General features: G+C 50.5%; 2 protein-coding genes across 11 annotated transcripts in view; both read right to left on the reverse strand.

Annotated features, from left to right (window-relative positions):
• The window catches only part of LOC116942124 (SH2 domain-containing adapter protein D-like), a 10,926-nt gene extending 2,057 nt beyond the window's left edge, over positions 1 to 8,869 (reverse strand). For 4 of the 10 annotated variants that reach the window (XM_076066929.1, XM_032953729.2, XM_076066925.1 and 1 more), the window contains exons 1-6: positions 7,195 to 8,869; positions 5,376 to 5,610; positions 4,107 to 4,230; positions 3,254 to 3,661; positions 2,258 to 2,344; positions 351 to 501 (exon numbers count right to left, since the gene is read on the reverse strand). In XM_076066929.1, coding sequence (XP_075923044.1) covers positions 351 to 501; positions 2,258 to 2,344; positions 3,254 to 3,661; positions 4,107 to 4,230; positions 5,376 to 5,610; positions 7,195 to 7,307 — 1,118 coding nt within the window. In that variant the 5' untranslated portion in view covers positions 7,308 to 8,869. Of the gene's footprint in view, positions 1 to 350; positions 502 to 2,257; positions 2,345 to 3,253; positions 3,662 to 4,106; positions 4,248 to 5,375; positions 5,611 to 6,666 lie in introns of all 10 variants that reach the window. The other 6 variants (XM_076066931.1, XM_076066928.1, XM_076066933.1 and 3 more) reach the window with 3 other exon arrangements.
• A 130-nt stretch (positions 8,870 to 8,999) lies between these two features.
• Positions 9,000 to 17,006, reverse strand: SEC11A (SEC11 homolog A, signal peptidase complex subunit). Its single transcript, XM_032953737.2, has 6 exons — positions 16,844 to 17,006; positions 14,418 to 14,527; positions 13,471 to 13,620; positions 12,133 to 12,252; positions 11,276 to 11,333; positions 9,000 to 10,427 (listed from the first exon to the last, which is right to left on the reverse strand). The coding sequence occupies exons 1-6, from the start codon at positions 16,958 to 16,960 to the stop codon at positions 10,377 to 10,379; spliced, it is 606 nt and encodes a 201-aa protein (XP_032809628.1). The 5' UTR covers positions 16,961 to 17,006; the 3' UTR covers positions 9,000 to 10,376.
• Between the last annotated feature and the right edge of the window lie 1,971 nt (positions 17,007 to 18,977).

Raw genomic sequence — 18,977 nt, forward strand, 5'->3', positions numbered from 1 at the left:
CTATGGCAAGGGCAGGTCTATCATAGGTCAAACACTGTTGAATTATGCACAGCGTAAACTCATTTTATCACCCTCGCAGAGAGAGCCGATGGGCTGAGGAAACCCACATCCAGGATGTGAGCTCCCCCGCCAAGCCGCCGGGTTCTGCATCCGCGCTGTCCCTGGCCATCGCTTGCTCGGCGCACGCTCTGCAGCTGCTGGTGCTGAATCTATGTAGTACACTGTGTTGAACTTCTTTCGCTCCGTACATAGCCAACCGTGGGGGACAACAACATACTAAACACAAAAAGCAGTACTAAAGAAATTAGTTTTCAATCTAAAAGTGCATGGCTCCAGTGGCTGCAACTCACAGCTGCTGCCCCATGGCACGGTCGGCCGTGTCCGTCCCCGCTCGGTTCCCCTGGGGCTCCTCCGCGGCCATCCCCACGGGCTCTGCATCTGTGTCACCGTGCGCCAGGCTCGAGCGGAGGCTGTCTCGCCCATCGCCGGATGACTCCGGACCTGGACAGGAGGAGCCAGACTGGTGGAATTTTACGGTAAGGTCATCGTCGTTTGACGTCAGTATTCCACCTGTACAAGTCCCTTGAGATGGAGCGGCCCGGTGAGAGTGCTGGTTGGCCAGGTGACCCAGATACAAAGATCCCCACTATAGCCTTAACAGACTTGGGGCAAATGCTGTTAGCAAGCACCTATGAAGCACGGCACACGAGGGAGTGGGTGGCCAGCACCACGCCTGGCCGCCTTTGTCTTCCCAGTGGAAGTGTTTACACATCACACTGGGTACTCATTTGAGGTTGAGTCGACCTAGGGGAGGTCCAGGACTGGTTCAGATATTCGTTACTGGTGTTGGTGGCCGTGAGCGGGAATCGAACTCAGGACGCCGGGTTCGTAGCGCAGCACGCTTACCCCTACACTACCGCTCCAAACACAGCAAATATGCACACACGATCACATGTACATACTGTACACTTACACAGCACACAAGTAATGGCACGCGTATGTTGTCACTCTATACCTTGTGCAGAATGCATTCAGACAATGAACATCACCCACAATCAAGCACACTCACCGAGAGGTGGCCATGGACGCCGCCAGGTCACATGGAATGCACCTATGGCTGTAACAGCTGCAGATGTTGAGTGTCAACGAGTGGTTTCAATCAGTTGCGATAAGCGGGCGTGTGGCTATGTGTGCCTCGGAGAATGCTCCATGCTTGCCCAGCAAGGCTTTGGTACGAGATTGGCTGCTCTCAGGAAGGTGTAGGGAAAGTAGAGAACTTAAATGCAACTCACCCACCCAACACATTGCAGGTGTGCTGGTTTAGTGGGTGAGTAGGTGAGTGGGCAGTGACGTGATCCAGCGGCATCACGGTTCGAATACGGTGGTCACCCTGACTAGTACTGCAATTGTGTAGTACCCTTAAAAATACTCCGCGCCGCTTGCTTCACAGTGGATGCTCAGAATCCCGTGACATCGTTCTCAAGAGAAGCCCATCGTGTCCTGCAGTCAAGGTCCCAATTTGGTAAATTTTAAAATTATACAAAAATTCCTCAGTTGTGCTCACACAGCAGCATCAGCGATCATCGCCCCCCTCCATCTGGCAAATGATGCATGCCTCACGTCTCATCCTGGTCTCTAGGTTCCCATATGGTTAAACAAGCTGTAAACAGGTCACCACACTTCTCTCTCTGCTTCTTCCGTCGCCCTGCTCAACTGTGTAATTTCCTCTCCCATCATCGTCTCTCTCCCCCCCAGGCTCTCACTGCCGTAACTACGCTAGATTCAAGTAACGCGTCAACTCTTGACGATTACAGATGTAATGGTGCTGTTTGTTGCTGGCCGCTTAACGTTGTGAGTCTTTTTAGGCCTTTGCTCTGCAGTCCTAAAGTGTGGACTCCACTCGCGCTGCCTTGCAGCAAGAAGGACCTGAGTTTGATTCCCGATTCGGGAGCCTTTCTGCGTGGCGTATGTTCTGTATGAGTCTCCTCCGGATTTTCTGGTTTCCTCCTATAGCTAAACCCTCACACACCGGGACGGACATCGGCCAAACATCTCAGTGCTGAAAAACTCCCTGCAAATTACCAATTGGGGTCGTGTAGAGCAGCAACATCGCTCCCCCCCCCCACCGCTGCGACAAACACTTGGCAGGACCCTCCTGGGAAGTGTCAAGACTCGGCGAAACCTTCACGTGTTTGTGGTGCGCGGCTGTTGGGGTGGGCTGGGCGATGTGTCTGTGGGGGCACACGCTCTCACACACCGCCAGGCATGATGCTGGGCCCCGCTTCCCCGTCCAGCTGCCCGACTGGCGGAGGCCACGGCAGCTCGTCTGTGCAGCTCACGTCCGCTGTGGAGGGCGCCACAGACAGTGCCGAGTTGACGCAAGGGCCGACGCTACCCCACACGGTACCGCATTTGCCTCTTTGTCGCGGAGGTTCACGGTTCAACTCCGGCGGCTGCCCTGGTTAATACTGGCGTGCGTGCGAACCATAACAACACTACCGTGCACCGTCTGCTTCACAGTGGATGTTAAATATCCTTTGACATGATTTGCAAGGGTAGGCCACTGTATGCCCCTAGCGTCAAGGCCAAATTAGAAAGATTACACCGCAAACTTGCCAGGACCCTCCTGAAAAAGAGTTCTAAGACTCGGTGAGGGTTTTCAGGCTAAACAAGCGAAATTATAAAAATTACTGCAGCATTCGGTCCTCACGCCGCCTTGTCTTCCAGGCGCATTGCCCGTCGGTTACGATACTGCTCATTGGTCACATGACAGGATTATGCATGCCACCTGGGGAAAATATGGTGGCACAGTGGCTCGCCACCAGACGGTTAAGAGTTCAATCCTGCTTGGAAGTTGACTCATCCCATCATCCCTCTGGGATCGATAAAATGAGTACCACTTTATGGGGGAAGTCAACAGTGGTTGTCCTGTGGAATGTCCACCACTGGCTCAGGGCTGCAAACAGGAGATGAGCACCCACCCCTCAATGTTAATTTGAGCGTTTTTTTGGGATAAATTCACTAAGTTTCAAACAACAGAGAGAAACGTGTACAACGGACTTAGCCTCTGTGCATTATAAAAATCATCAGCAGTTCCTGAAGAACTGCATTCAATGTGAGCAATGTGACGGACTGCCAGCAGCAGCGATGCAGTCATTGACAACTGTGGACCGGTTTGCTCCTGGCTCGGACTCCTCGGCATGGTACGGTCACCGCTGCCCAGAACGCGCCAACGCAACAATCCTGGCATTACCAGCGAAGGCCTGCGAGATGCAGTCGCGCTTCCACTCCCAGGGCTGGTCGTATTCCTCTGGAGGCCGATCGTCATCCTTGGGCATTCGACTGTCTCGGGCGGGGGGCTGCGAGGAGGGCTCCGAGGGAACGGAAGAAGGGGCGGGGGGAGCGTGCGGTGTAGAGGGGTGTGAGGGCAGGAGCGCCAGGGCCTGGGTTGGGCTCGAGGAGGCAGGTGGGTCGCAGTCCGGATCCGGCGGCGCCGTTTCGGCGAGTCGACCGGGGTCCCCAGGTGGCGCCTCCACCCTCTCGTTGCCAGCCGGGGACTCCGGCTGGGGGAGTCCCCGGGCACAAGGGGGCTCGTAGGGCGTGTCGTACAGGTGGTGCAAGGGGAGCGGCCTGACACTCCCCTCTTCCTTCGCCTCCACATCTGACGACCAGGACACATGGTGGCACCGCCTTGTGAGGCCGCGGCGCCACCTCGTGCATTGCCAATCCTTAACCTCCGCATAGATCATAGATCACTGCCTGATCTGACTGCTATGCCGGGAACAACAACACTGCAATCAGTGGAGCGTGCATCTCCAAAATACATTTTCAAGCCAGGTTTATAAACGGAGGTAACTTTGTCCGATTTCTCACAATACACTCCAATCATGCATTGAATCGAAGCAAGGGTTCTGTTTGTTGGACCTTTGGGCCTATACACGGCAAAATGTTTTAAATGTAAATATTAACGTGTGAAGCGGCTAGGCGGATGGTGTAGGGCTCTGATAAATGGGTCTCACACACGACCCAGATGTAATCATTCGGGCAATCCTCCACATGCTGCCTTGGGAAGGTGACAACTTCTCAGAGAGAGATGAAAGCCATACCTGCCGTGGAGGGAGGGAGGATGGGCACCTTCCTGCAGCTGATGTCGCTCTGTATGGGGGGGCACGGCGGAGTTGGGGGGGCCGGTCCCTCTGCAGGGTCCTCGCGCTCCTCTGATGATGCCACCTGTGCACCCCAGTCCCCTTGTACACGGTCACGTCGAAAGGGCCCGTTACGTCCTGCATCGTCAGGCCTGCGACTTGGGAGCTCAATGTAGCACGGGCATCGCGAGCAGCCACCGTGCCAGCTCCCAATGGCTGGGACCACGTGCTTAGTGCTGTGAAGTTTAAGATTAATTTGCTTACAGGATGATAACTCAAGAGGCCAGAGCAGAGAACCGCATTACTGCAAATAATGCGAATATAACAATTAGTCGGTTTCCTGTCATGAAAGTCGGTTCGGACAAGTTCCTTTTAAAAACCCTGGTCGAACACGGACGGGCGGTGACCTGTGTCGTGGAACCAAACTGTGGCTGCAGGTTATGATCGTGGGGGGGGGGGGGGGGGTAGCGGGTACCCAGAGGGAACTGGAATCAAGCTTGAGGGCCGAATGACGCAGTGAGCACATGGTGACCTGCTGCCCATTGCAGAGCCTGGCTCTCGCGCCCTCGCTGGGCCACACGGGTGGCTCTTCTCCACCACGACGCTGGTCAATATTACGTGTTCGGTTTGTAGAGCTTTGTGTTAAACGAGGTCCCATATCTATCAGAGAAAGATTATTGCCTGTAACATCTGGCAGTTTGCCAGCACTGATTCGAGCAAGCCGAATTGCTTATGAGGCACTGAATGTCAAAACCCATCCAGATATAGCTTGTGTTGAACCTATGCTGCTGCTAGATGCATACCCAGAAGGAAGTCCGTGCAGCTGGGATGTGTACAATATATTATGGTTTATGTGAAGGGATAGATGTGTGATGGACGAGTGCGCTCTCTGCATATTTAATCAGTGGTAATGTAGCATTGGCGTTGTTGCACATCCTCTTTTCCAGAAGACTGCAGGTAGTGGCGCGTCTCTGTTAAACTCTTACGTACAAACACTTGTCAATGGAGTTGGCCAAACATCCCAATATAGGACCACATAACTTTTGTAATAATTGGTAGCGCTGGTTCTGGATGCCTTGCCGCGCCTCTGTATCTATGTTTCTCTGATCGCTCTCTCTCTTTGAATCATTCTCTCTTCTCCTGAGAGTGAATGACAACTGCTCACGTACACATTCCAGATTATTGTTTTGACTGGTGCAGCGGTGGTGAGGCTGAGCGAGCCCCACTCACCTTGCCGGCCACACGGATGAGCCGATGTTTGGGTGATGCGGACGTCAGGCCTGGTGGTGGTTGCGGCGGCAGCGAGGGCCTGACGGCCTCTTTCGTCTCTCCCTCGCCGGGCCTCGCGGCCCCACTCTCTCTGAGGCCGTCGCTCTGGTCGGTCGTGGTGTAGGGGTCGGCAAAGTCGCGGTCGCGCTGGGCCCTGTACACGCGCTCCAGGTCGGGCTCGACCAGCACCACTCCACTGCACAGAGAGCAGCAGCCATCACCAGCCGGCCACTACCATCGTGAACGACAATTGAGGCGGTGCCTATCTGCTGTCCTGTCTCGATGCAACCTGCTTATCATCACCTGGTTACGACTCTCCAGATGAATGTTGCCAAAACGAATGTCGCGAGTTGCGGAGCGGTGGTGTCAATCGTGTGGATCACCTCTTGCAGCAATGCGCAACTTGCAAAGCTACGCGCAGCGTTCGAACGGGGGGGACACCGTGGACAAAGGGGCAGGCAGCCCTCGAGAAGTACTTACTGTGTGTAATCACGATTGATTAAAATGTGCAGGTAAATTTAAAATTGAGAAAAATTGGACCCATGACGCCGGCACCCGATACCCTTGCAAAGACGTCACGGCTTATTTAACGTACACTGTCAAGCAGAATGCGCGTAGTATTATGGTTATTGGATTCGAACCTCCGCAACAAGCGGTGAACGCGCTCAGGGAGGACTCCAGTCAAACCGTGCGTTTCCTGCCACCACACGGCCAGGAATGATCCTACAGCCTCATTCCCTTCGCAGGCTCAGCGCAGCCATGCGGGACCTCACAACTCCTGCGGTGACCCTCATTCCTGTCGCTATCTCTCACCTTGGCCACTGCAAATCGATCTACGGCATCCACACATCACTCAAACGTCATCACTCATGCTGGACTACTAACTCAGCGGCTTCCAGTCTCATTTCAACCACAGGTCAACTGTCTATCAGATCCTCCACTGACTCACGCCTACATACCTCCCATTTAATCTCCCTCCACTTCCCCCATCCCATTCTACTCCCCTCCACGCACTGTCCTACCTCTCCCCTCTCATCTCACTCTATCCCCCTCCACGCACTCTCATACCTCTCCCCTCTCATCTCACTCTACTCCCCTCCACGCACTCTCCTACGTCTCCCCTCTCATCTCACTCTATTCCCCTCCACACACTCTCATACCTCTCCCCTCTCATCTCACTCTATCCCCCTCCACACACTCTCATACCTCTCCCCTCGCATCTCACTCTATTCCCCTCCACGCACTCTCATACCTTTCTTCTCTCATCTCACTCCCGTCCAGCAACCAACACTTTCTGTGGAAGCTCTCAGTCAACCTGGGAGGTCGCTCGCTTCTGCTCCTCTGCTGCCCCGACCGCCTGGAGCTGCCTTCCCCCAGACACCCGTGCTGTCGACTCTCGGTCACATCCAGGTCCTCCGCTTCTGCTCTGCCCTTTAGAGTTGACAAACGCCTCCTCTCTCTCCCACGTGATGCGCGTCCCACCGCTTTGTACGAGCTGAATTACAATGGCAGAGATGTGACTGTGTACACAGATGTATATGCGTGGGAGCGGTGGCGCAGTGGTTAGCACACTGCGCCATGAATCCTGCGACCCAAGATCGATTCCCGCGCACGACCAACGTCGACTTAGCCTCAAATGAAAACCTGGTTCGGTGTATAAACATCGCAAATAGGGAGACAAAGGCGGCCGGTCGCAATGCTGCCCACCACCCTTCGTAGATGCTCGCTAACGGCACTTGCCCCAACACTCTGTGTACGCGTGTGTGTCGCTGTAATTCACCAGGGCAGCTCCGGCTCGGCGCTGTAGTCGGGCTGTGGGGGCTCCGGGGGTGGCGGCCTCCGCGCCCCGCCGAAGCCCAGGCCTCCCAGGTGCTCTCTGATCCAGCGAGACATCGCGCCTGCCCGCCCGCCCGCCCAGGAATCAGAGACGTGGGTGGAATAAACGACGTGCGGTGGTGGCCCGGGGATCCGATGCTCGAATCATAAATGAAAAGGGATCAAAGACTGGAGGTAGCGGCTTGGACTCTCAGTTCGCTCCTCGTCACCCCGTCCCTAGTGAGAGCCGCGGGGTGTAGAGGGATGCGAAGACGAGTTGATAATGGGGTCTGCACGCACCTACTCCCTCTCCCGCCGCCCTCTCGCATACCCGTGCGCCCCGTTGCACGCGGCCACGCCCCACGTGACTGCGTGCAGAGGGAGGCTCGGACCTGGGGACCCCGCGGTCTCCAACCACTCACCCACCTGACTCAAGCCACCCATCCAACCACTCACCCACTTACCCCCGTGTTCAGGATAACAATCTCTCCACCAATCGCTGGAAATTTACCACAAATTCATCAGTCATGATCAATCCACTGCTGGATGAAGGCCTCCCCAATCTACCGTCACCTCACAATCTTGCGACACATCAATCCACCCATCTGAACTAATTTCATCGCTCCACCTCTTCAGTGGACGTCCTACTCACTGTCTGCCACTGTTATTCTTCAACATCGTCCACCCTACCTTACAGCCGTGACGTGTCCTGCCAAAGCCCACTCACTTCCTAAGTTGGAAGATGTCATTAACCTGCCGTCTCTACTCCGTTTCTCTTTCTCTCTGTAATGCCAAGCGCGACCCTCTCCACGCTCCTTTGCGCAATGTTTTCGTTGTGTTAATGCCCGCTTATCTCACAGATGTCCCGCATAATTTATGAGTGGAGGGATGCGGATGCTGTAAGCAGTTCACACAACCCCCAGGGACCCTGTGATGTTTACAAGCACGAGCCCAACGCGTCCCACGAGCGCATACATCCATGCACACATTTCTCAGCGCAACCACTCACCTCTTCGTGGAAAACACAATGAGCATCCACCACATCTGCCCACGTAAAAATACGAGCATTTTTTTACATTTACGGTCATTTGCACGAACTTCCAGATGCTCATAATTAATGTGTAGGGAGACATTGAGGCTTGTCTGCTTATTCGGTTCCTCATTCTCCACAAAGACACTCATGATTATTCTGTAGCGTATTCTAGGCTTGCATCAAACTCGGACCCATGTAATGAAGAGGGTCCTTGCCTATAAGCAATTGGTTTAAGCGAGCCTGACTGCTGGTAAGACAGCTGCTGGCAAGACAAATAATGTCAGCCAGTCCAGTGTGCTTGCATTGAATAAATTGTTTCGATGATGCACTCCTAAATGGCCGTGTGGTAGACGAAGTATCAAAACACTTCCGAGTAGTCAAATTTTATAACTCTTAACTCGAGGCTCCTGTATTGAATTGGCTTGCCAGCTCGTGTGTTTGACTTCACACGGGACCATTAACATGCAAGCGTGTAAAGCTCCTGCTGTGGTTCACACAACGCTCCTGCCTTGTCTGCCTGGGTTTGCTCGCCGACAGCACTGGCACGTCTAGCATGTTACACATGGAGACATGTGCCGTGTGTAGTTTATCTAGCACGCTCTTGTGGCGAGACACGGCAAGACGTGCGTACTGCAGCTGTCTGTACACGCGTCTGCTTTGTAAATCAGTCAAGCCACCTTCCTTCGTATGAAATACAGCATCGTAGTGGCTCCTCGTGGTGGTGATTTAGATGTATATATTTTTAAACCAAACCTTTATTCGACAGATTTACAAAATATGGTACGGTTTCTGACACTGCATATAAAGAACAGCCACGAACAGCAACTCCGTTGTTGGCACGGACGACAGCAGGAGGCACCATGATAAGTCGTCTTGCAGAATGGCGAAGCACAGGTGGATGTTTGGAGAGGAGTGGCAAGAGAAAGACTCAAACTCAAGGGAGGTGGAGGGTTAAGGTGAAGAGGATCGATGAGAATATGGTACAGAAGAGAAGGTTTCAACATGGGCAGAGTGGTGGGGGTGGAATGTTGAGTTGGAGTGTCGAGTTTTGAGGTACCAAGGGGCCTGCAATAACCACAAATTAACTGTTTGCTTGAGATTACTTTTAGAAGTGACTTGCTCTTCAGGAGGGAAAACAGATTAAACTGAGATTACCAACAAAGTGTAACCTTGTACATCGCAGGTGGAAATGATTATGGAACAGTGGGGGTTGTTAGGGTTGTATTTACAGTCGCGGCTCAGCTCTGGCATGGCCTTTACCATTGGCTCAGCTCAGGCTTGAGCCACTCCGTTACTTCCAAAGATGCCTGAGCGGCTCAGCCGTGGCTTTGCTCAGGATCGGCTCACGGAATTCCCGGGTGTGGCTGGGATCATGCTCAGAGCTGGTTCATGTTAAGCACGGCTCTGAGTTGGATCACTTGATCCAATCCAGAGCCAAACCTGAGCCGAGCCGTGACTAAGAATACGGGCCTGAGTCTCTCTCAGAACCATACAATGTTAGGAGTGCTGCGGACAGTTGCCCAGCTCACACCTAGGCTCCTGCAGCATTGTAAGTTGAATGTAATTCTAATGTATGCTCCAACAGCAAGCCATGAAGATGCAGCACACAAGTTTATTTAGAAATTAACCATGCTGGCATATAACGACCGTACTTCACCGCACTGATCAGTGCGGGTTTGTGATATGGGCAAAATAAATGCAGATGAATTCCTAATGACAGATGTTTATTGTGGAGGCTTAGAGCCAGTCAAACGTGTGTTTAGGAGAGCCATACAAATTAACCATCCTGGCTTGAAGCATAAGTCCATAGGGAGGATACACTTTACATGTGACCTTTAAGATACTATTAGCCTGCTGTAAAAGTTGTTGTGTAAACCCTAAGTCTGGTACATGTATGGCGTGCTTAGGTGTTGCTAAGCGACTGTGATGTTTATTGATGACACGCTGGTGCAGTTGGCTCTGCTGGCGGTGCTAAGGGAGGCGGGGAACCCCGTGACGTGCGGCTGCACTGCTCGGTGTTTCCGTGTGGATCGTACGGCGGTGGCGACACGCAGCGCACTGCCGTGTGAACGTACAGGACGTGTATCGGGGAACCGAGCTCCCTCCCTCCTCCGTCACTCACGATGTATGAGAACGAAAAGACCCAAGCAGGCGAGCAGCGCGTACTGTTGGGACACAATGCAGATGGCAGTATTATCACAAATGATTGTTCAAAGGCTAAAAGAAAACCACAGGAACACAAATACAAGTGTCGGCAGTCGCCGAATGTGCCGGCTAACAAGGACACACGATTTTATTTGATGATGTTGATGTTCTATGCAAAATGAATTTCTTTTGGCCCAGACTAATTAGATAATCTACTGAAATTCAGAGAAATAGAAATAATCTCAACGAAGCTGACTATAGGTGACTTGGAAACACATCATTAAGTAAACACATGACAACCTTAATAACCTGTGTTTACATTAGTTGAAACTAAAACAGCATTATTTTACTCATCATTTAGTCAAAATAAGTAATCAGTATCACCATGTAAATCTGTAACTCAAATTTGTATTCCTTCTCACGTAATTTAATTACAATGTACGTGACTTAATGAACCTCTAGGTATGACTTCCTGCCACATCCTGCTTCCTTTTGGGTGATAACTGCTGGCATCGCACACCCTCATTTAAGGCCGAAGGTTGGAGGATATTTTCACAATTCTGACAATTGTCTGATAATGCTGCTTGTAACTATGAGTTAAATGTCGTACCCCATCTTTAAATGTGTGAAGATTGCTCTCCAACACACCGGTACAGTGCCGAAGCAGTAATACATGAGCACGTGACATCTTTATCAATTGGTTGTGTGGGGTGGAGGGTATACGACACACATTTTACTCACGTGGCAATGACTAAAAAAATATATTTTCAATTATAATATTGATTGCCAATTCCAACTTGTTGAATTTAACATGAACACAATGCTCATCATTACGAAATACACAAGCACGTGAAATCTGGTAACTTACCTTAAACTTGGGGTAGTCGTTCATCAGAATTGTCACAATTCCAATGTAGGGAACAAACCTGCAAAAGAAGAGCCCTCCTAAATATCGTTGGCATTACCAAGCAGTTGTGATACAAACGCTTTCGAGTCTCAGAGAACGTATCAACGATTAATCGTGCTACATTGCTCATCATTGAAAATGCTTGCTGTACAGTGTACATATCCAAGGGTGTGCACGAGATTATTTGTCTAACCAGGTGAGAACTCAAGAGACCGGAATGAGTCATTTTGAAGTGACCTGGGGAATTAGCCTGCCAGTAAGGTGTAATGATTGCTGCAGTGTGCATAGTCCAAATCGAGTAATTTACAGGTAAGTTTGCAAATTTGGACCTTGATGTTGGCAGACAATGGCCTACTCTTGCAAATTACATTCGGGGGTCTTTAATGTTCACAGTGAAGCAGATGGCACATACTGATACCACAAACGATAGATAAATTTAGTTGCACAGTTGTTTCTACCTCCAAAATTCATGGTTACTTGATAACCCCACTCAATTCAAATGGATTTTTTAAACTCGCTGTTACGTCATGAAGACATTGGAACCACTACATTTATGTCACCTAAGGTGATACCAACAAGTAAAACATCTGGTCTGGGCCAAGGAAGCAGAATTTTGACAAAAGCAGTAGCTGTTAAGAGGCGATCTCCCACTGAGCACAGTTCTTTGCAGAGGCTTTGGTTATTGGAGCAGAGTGAGATAATAGGGGAAAGGCAGGCAGAGTAAAGTTCATGCAGGGTTTTCAAACCAATGATGGATATATTTCAATAGATCTTGGGAGCCATTAGAGGGTTGACGCAAAGGAATTGCAGATTCATACCCGCGTGCCCGGCCCACCACATCCTTGCGCTCAAGCCAGTTTTGGCCTGGCTTGTACAGGCCACGGTCATCCACGGAGTTGTTGTCTCCTTTCGTTAGAAACTTCACCTCTCCGTTCTCTCTGCACCAGGACACATCACGGAACCGATGGTAAGCACATTACTCCACATTCTGCCCTCCCCACTCAACATCAGACATCTTACGATAATCACAAAGGTCCAAGCTCAAGTAAATGACGACCATTCCACTGTGCGTTGTAGGGGTAACTGATGACTGGTAAACTGGTGACCATTTTCGGATTCGGTTACCGGTTCTGAAAGTCAAGAACCGGTAACCGATTCCAGTGGAATGTTAATGCACCAACTGCTGAGCCGGGAGATGGAATTTAACTGGTGACCTCTGGATTGCAAGCCCAGTCGACTAACCATTACACCAATGTGGCAGCTCACTTCAACTCTCAGTTAAAATCTTAACACGTTATTTTGATTGCTCGAGAACAGCGGTTCCCAACCTTTGAGTGTGCAGACTCCTTTTCAACCTCCAAACATTTCGTGGGCCACCACACGCTACTAGTTGTTTTACACTCCGTTATATATGGAAATCTAACGTAACAACAAATAAATATGCACTCAGTGCATGAACGTATTTATATTGAGTAACTTACTAAATGAGATGGATGGTGTTGTTCCACTGACTTCAAAGACAGGATGTCAGGTTGGAGATATGACAATTTTAGCCTTAAATGTGATTCCACATCCAGCCTACTTCGACACTTTGATTTTAATGCAACAAGCATGGCAAATTCACTTCCACAAACATGTGGCAAAAGACATCAGGCACTTCGCTGCCTTGTCGGAGAGTTCTGGGTACTCAGAACCAACGCATAAACAGAAGCCTGTTGGATACTTTTGTGTGAAGATCAGCTTTAAAGAGTTGTCACATTAAAGATGTTAGGTTGTCTTGCACGTGTGTTCATGTGTTTACCGTCACACACAGACCAAAATAAAAACAAAAAATACTACTTAAGCATACTTGTAAAATAAATTACAGTAGTCGGTTTTAAAAACTATATGAAAAAAAATCCATTGGAATTCTACATTTCCTTGATGAGAATCTTATTATTTTTTGTTTCCGTGGACCCCCTGTAGTAGCCTCGGGCACCACCAGGAATCCGTGGACCAAAGGTTGGGGAAACGCTGTTCTAGAGAATTATTTATGTGCCGCAAATCGCTAACCAGGCCTTTCCCTTTATTTTTTCCCATGCGGTTACCGGTAATGCAAAGAAACCGATAGTAGCCACCCGAGTTGTGAGCATTCTTTCCGTGCATGGTGTGTGTACTTTTCGTGGATTTTGATGACGCGGTGGACGATGGGGATTTCTCGTCCCTCCACCTTGAACACCACGATCTCCCCTACGCGAATTGGCGTCTCTTGGTGGTTTGTGAGAAAGAGCAGGTCTCCGCGGTGAAACGCCGGTTCCATGCTGCCACTGCAAAGACAAAGATCCCCAGTATAGCCTTAATAGAGTGTTGGGGCAAGTGCTGTTAATGAGCACCTATGAAGGTCGGAACGGCACACGCAGGGGGTGCGGTGGCCAGCAACACGCCCGGCCGCCTTTGTCTCCCCAGTGGCAATGTTTACACACCACACCAGGTACTCATTTGAGACTGAGTCGACCTAGGGGAGGTCCAGAACTAGTTCAGATATTCGTCACCAAAGTTGGCCGTGAGCAGCCATTGAACTCAGATCGCCGGGTTGGTAGTGCAGCGCACTAAAAGCTACACTACTACTCCCCACTGCACACACACGTGCTCAATGTCATAACAAACTATAAAACATGATACATGTTTGTGTTTACGTTAGGCCACGTGGTAGTAGATTTTTTCCAAAATCCATGTTATCAACCCTCTCTACTACCCAACAAGATTGTCACATGTACAAAGATATGAATTATCCCTGCCAATGTATTAATCTAATTTTGATAAATAAAGCTACTCCTCACCAGTGGTTTAACATTTTCACAACTGAATTTATTGGTCAGAATTTGAGGAATACATTGACATATATACCTTTGGAAACTTGACGATCATGTCAGGTAGAGTTAATGACAAGAAATTTGGCATAAAAATACCATATTGCCTAATCCAAACACTACAATGGATCTTTGTGTTGGCTACGAGAATGCACATTTTAAGTTGACTCTTACACACGGCGAGTATCTCCACACTATAATGCGAGAACACAATCCTGTGCCGACATGGAGGCGGGGTGCTGATGTGACAGTACCTCAGCACCACGACGATGGGACTCTCGCTGTTCGTCACCACCATGAGGCCTTTCCAGATCATTAGCGCCGACGACACGATCATGCCGAAGTTGAGTACTTGGTAGTAAAGCTGCACACGCAGTCAACACGCAGTGTGAGAAACGTCACGTCGCAAGCTTAGGCGACCTCATCGAACTTTCTATTGTCAAAGAACGGACATTTGAGTGCAAGACTTCTACAAAAGACCTTCCTGCCTAGTTGAACGCAAGTATTCACAGGGCTATGGACATTCTGAATACCATTTGTAGGCTGTTCTTGCACCGATTGCTATTTGCTTCATTGCTCTAGTTCAGTGGTTTTCAAACCTTTCAGTCTGCGTACCCATTTCAAAATAATATTGCCTACCGCATACACCCGAGATCATAATCTTAATATATCCTGGAGAAATTCGATGAGCTATGTAGCTCTTTCTCACAGATATCCAGGTCAGAAAGTTACAATACAAAAAAAAACTATAGGAGTGTATAGGAAAGGTAAGCAAATAACATAAAAAAACTTTCATTTTACAAGGTAAGGCCGACTGAGCTATTAGCTGTTTTTCAGAAGCGATGTGGACACAAAGGATAGTTCAACGAAGTGGCTTATCACGTGGAACTTTATAGCAGCCAAATACTCTAAACGCGTGTTTATTCTAAATATGGGGGAAAAACCTGGAGAAAAATCTACGCGACCACAGGGAAAAAAACATGCAAACTCCAAATATACAACAGCCATCTGCATCGGGATCGAACCCACGAACCTCCTGCATACCAAGCAAGGAAGACATCATCACGCCACCGTTGCAACCCTTAAACTAACGAATAAAGTGTGAGTTCAAAAAATAGTCTTTGTGTTTAAACAATACAAATATTATTGTCTGCCATTATACAATTGTTCTCGCGTATCCCCTGACGAGTGTTCCCGTACCCCAGGGGTGCGCACGCACCAAAGTTTGAAAACCGCTGGGCTAGTTAATTAAAATGTTTTGCTTTTGTTATTTTGGAGACTTGTCTCAATCTTAAAAAGGATACTATCCTGGTTTCTCGAGTTCTCACCTGGTCAAACAAAATAATGTTAACTTGAAACAGGATCTATCGAATCTGGATTTAAATCCCCCTTCAATAAATGGGCGAACCAGAGCCCAGCTGTTCTGCCTTTGAGCGAGCTGGGCCCCGCGCCTCCAAGTCACATCACAACTTTTGTCCACTTTTGAGATTGCGCGCGTTGCAAGTTTGTATTTTTTTATTGATGGTAAATAATCATTAATTACCGAAACACCCAGCCAAGTGTCAGACCGCATCTGCATTCACTACTACGCAAAACTATCAACGCTATCTAAATCTTCACGTGGAAGCTCCAGTTGACACGAAACTATAGCAGTTTAAAAGGCGGGACACATTTTACCGATCCACGTGGATTGAATGCTCGGTCGGAGTTGAGGAAAATGTGGCGAGATGTTAATTACCTCGCCTGGTATACAGGAGTTAGTGGGTTCGATCCCGACCCTGATGCCTATATATCTGGAGTTTGCATGTTCTCCCCGTGGTCGCGTGGTTTTTCTACGGGTCCTCCGTTTTTTTCCTCCACATTTAGAATCAAATGCGTTTAGAGTATTTGGGTGCGATACATTTTCCCACCAGCCACTTCGTTATCATTCGTGATCGTCAGGTCGCTCCTGAAAAAGAGCTATATAGCTAGTAGGCAATACCTGGTAAAACAAAGTGTTATAGTTTAAAGTTTGTTTTGTCACAAGGGTTTTTTTTAGACCTGGCAAATGAGACACAGTTTTGCAAAAAGCAAGAAAACTAAAATAATAACAAGACGTCGCGGTCTGTTTTATTCATAACATTCCCGACACGTTCCTACGGGGCCGGAAACCATATGGACACAGCAGCCGCCACCGCGGAGGGGGCCCACAGACCACGAAGTCAACACGCACCGCAGCAACACGAGGGATACCACGAGCAGCAACACGGGAGGGGAACTGATAGAGGGGAGCTAAGAGGATAAGTTGAGGGAAGGGAGCTGAGAGGGAGTTTAAACATAGAACAGATGAAAGAGGGGAGCTGGGTGGAGGAGGCGATTGTTACGGGGAGCTGAGAGCAGATATCGACTAAGGGGAGCTGAGAGAGATCTGTACGGGAAGCTCAGAAGACAACAGCTGAGAGAGATCTGTACGGGAAGCTCAGAAGACAACTGCGAGGGGTAGCGGAAGTAAGAGCGCTACAGGGTGGGGGAGGCTGAGGGCAGCTGAGGGGAGCTGAGGGCAGCTGAGGGGAGCGCTGTGAGGAGGGGCCCCGGCCCGGCGCCTGCGCAGGACAAAGCGAGGCTCCGGGGACCAGGGCCTGGGCGCCAGGCCCGGACCGCCTCGCGCTCTCTGCGCACCGCGTTGCTCCGTGTCCCGCACCTGCCGCTTGTTCATCCTGCGCACGTCGTCCAGCACGTGGAGGCCGCACAGGGCGCGCAGGGTCCCCAGGGCACGGGGGGCCGAGGAGGGCGACGACGCTGCAGAGGAGGCGGCCATGACCGCGGCTGCGAGGAGGTGTGGAGACTAGCGGTGACGTCACGCGTCATGTGATCCAGTCACCGACATCCACGCTGCGTCCCCTTGCGTGGGTGGGGGTTAAGAGTCAAGGTACGAGGTAGGGGGTAGGGTTAGGCGTTAGATACGGGGAAGAATTAGGGGTCAGGATACGGGGTAGGGTTAGGGGTCAGGATACGAGGTAGGGAGTAGGGTTAGGCGTTAGATACGGGGAAGAATTAGGGGTCAGGATACGAGGTAGGGTTAGGGGTTAGATACGGGGCAGAATTAGGGGTCAGGATACGGGGTAGGGTTAGGGGTCAAGATACGAGGTAGGGGTAGGGTTAGGGGTTAGATACGGGGCAGAATTAGGGGTCAGGATACGGTTAGGGGTCAGGATACGAGGTAGGGGTAGGGTTAGGGGTTAGATACGGGGCAGAATTAGGGGTCAGGATACGGGGTAGGGTTAGGGGTCAAGATACGAGGTAGGGGTAGGGTGAGGGGTAAGATACAGAGCAGAATTAGGGGTCAGGATATGGGGTAGGGTTAGGGGTCAGGATACGGGATAGGGTTAGGAGTCAGGATACAGTGTAGGGTGAGGAGTCAGGATACGGGGTAGGGCTAGGGGTCAGGATACGGAGTAGGGCTAGGGTTAGGATATAGAGTAGGGCTAGGGTCAGGATATGGGGTAGGGGTCAGGATACGGGGTAGGAGTGAGGATATGGGATAGGGGTCAGGGTTAGGGAAACTCAAGCATCACGGTTTTGGACTGAGCTCGGCATGGTGGTGTGCTCAGGATAGGGTCACTTGGCGTCGTCCCGGGACTCTGGAGGCCGACGCCCATCCCACCGCCCTCGCTGGGCAGGTGGGGCGCAACGTCCATCCCTTCCACTTCCTCCTCTTAACACGCGCACACACCACAGCTAACGCGACGGCGTGAACGCACGTGCACCTATGGGCGGTTATGTCCTAACACGTGCACACACGCTGCAGCTCCGCGTTCACTCCTCTCGCAACGCGTCGCTCCACACGCAGGCATTCCACACACAAATCACCGACATCACATCGATGCTCTGTGCTAACTTTTATCTGCGGCGCAAATGCACACTAGCTGGGGGAATATTTTGCAATAAGAGCCTAGCCGACTGCTGCTAACATTGCCCCTTTGATTGACCAGTATTATCACTCTCTCTGTTTTTCTCTTTGACTGCTAAATGAGCTAACAAATATAGACGCCCACTTAAATGAACTGAGCAACATGGAACCACTCGAAATAAACTAACCAATATGGACGCCCGCTAAATGAACTAACCAGGATGGACGCCCTTTAAATAAACTAACCAGGATGGACGCCCACTAAATGAACTAACCAAGATGGACATCATCTAAATAAACTAACCATTATGGACGCCCGCTAAATAAACTAACCAAGATGGACGCCCTCTAAATAAACTAACAATTATGGACGCCCGCTAAATTAACTAACCAATATGGACTCCGGCTAAATGAACTAACAGACGCCCGCCAAATGCTCGGGTTGTTGCTGCACGGGTTTGCTGCGCTGTTCGGTCTTGTGCCAAGGAAGGCTGCCAACTGCGCAAGAATTAGGGTTGGTTTCAATTGCTTTTGCCGGTCCAAAGAGTAGCGAGCATTGAAAGGCCGCTCTAGAGGTGTGCAGGCATGTGGGGTCCGCCCCTGCTCCTTCCCCCTCCCCACGTTGGGTGTGTGTGGTGCGCTTACTGCTGCCTCAAATTGGCTGGCCTTGTGGGAAGCCCTGTATTTTGTGAGCCTTCAGCACCGTCAGGTTGCCCCCGGAGCATACACGACAACAAGGCCCTCCTTGTGGGGGTTTGTGTTGTGTGAAGTCAGTGCCAAAAGGTGTGTTTACATGGTGTGCGTGAGGGTCCTGTCCGTCCAAATTTGGACGCGTGTGGGGACTCTCCTCTGCCTAGGTGCATGCTCGCCTCAGGAGAGCGACTCCTGCCTGCCCTACTTGGGCAGGCTAGGGCCCGCAAATGCT

This window comes from Petromyzon marinus, chromosome 13 (genome assembly GCF_048934315.1).
Source record: "Petromyzon marinus isolate PM22_M1 ecotype Great Lakes invasive population chromosome 13, UKy_Petmar_22M1.pri1.0, whole genome shotgun sequence".
Classification (NCBI taxonomy): Eukaryota; Metazoa; Chordata; class Hyperoartia; order Petromyzontiformes; family Petromyzontidae; genus Petromyzon; species Petromyzon marinus.

Coding starts and splice junctions, on each gene's coding strand:
- SEC11A (XM_032953737.2), bottom strand. CDS start 16,960: ATGGCCGCCTCCTCTGCAGCGTCGTCGCCCTCCTCGGCCCCCCGTGCC. Junction 13,621..14,417: donor CCCATCGTCGTGGTGCTGAG/GTACTGTCACAT, acceptor TTGTCTTTGCAG/TGGCAGCATGGAACCGGCGT. Junction 12,253..13,470: donor GTCATCAAAATCCACGAAAA/GTACACACACCA, acceptor GTCCTGGTGCAG/AGAGAACGGAGAGGTGAAGT.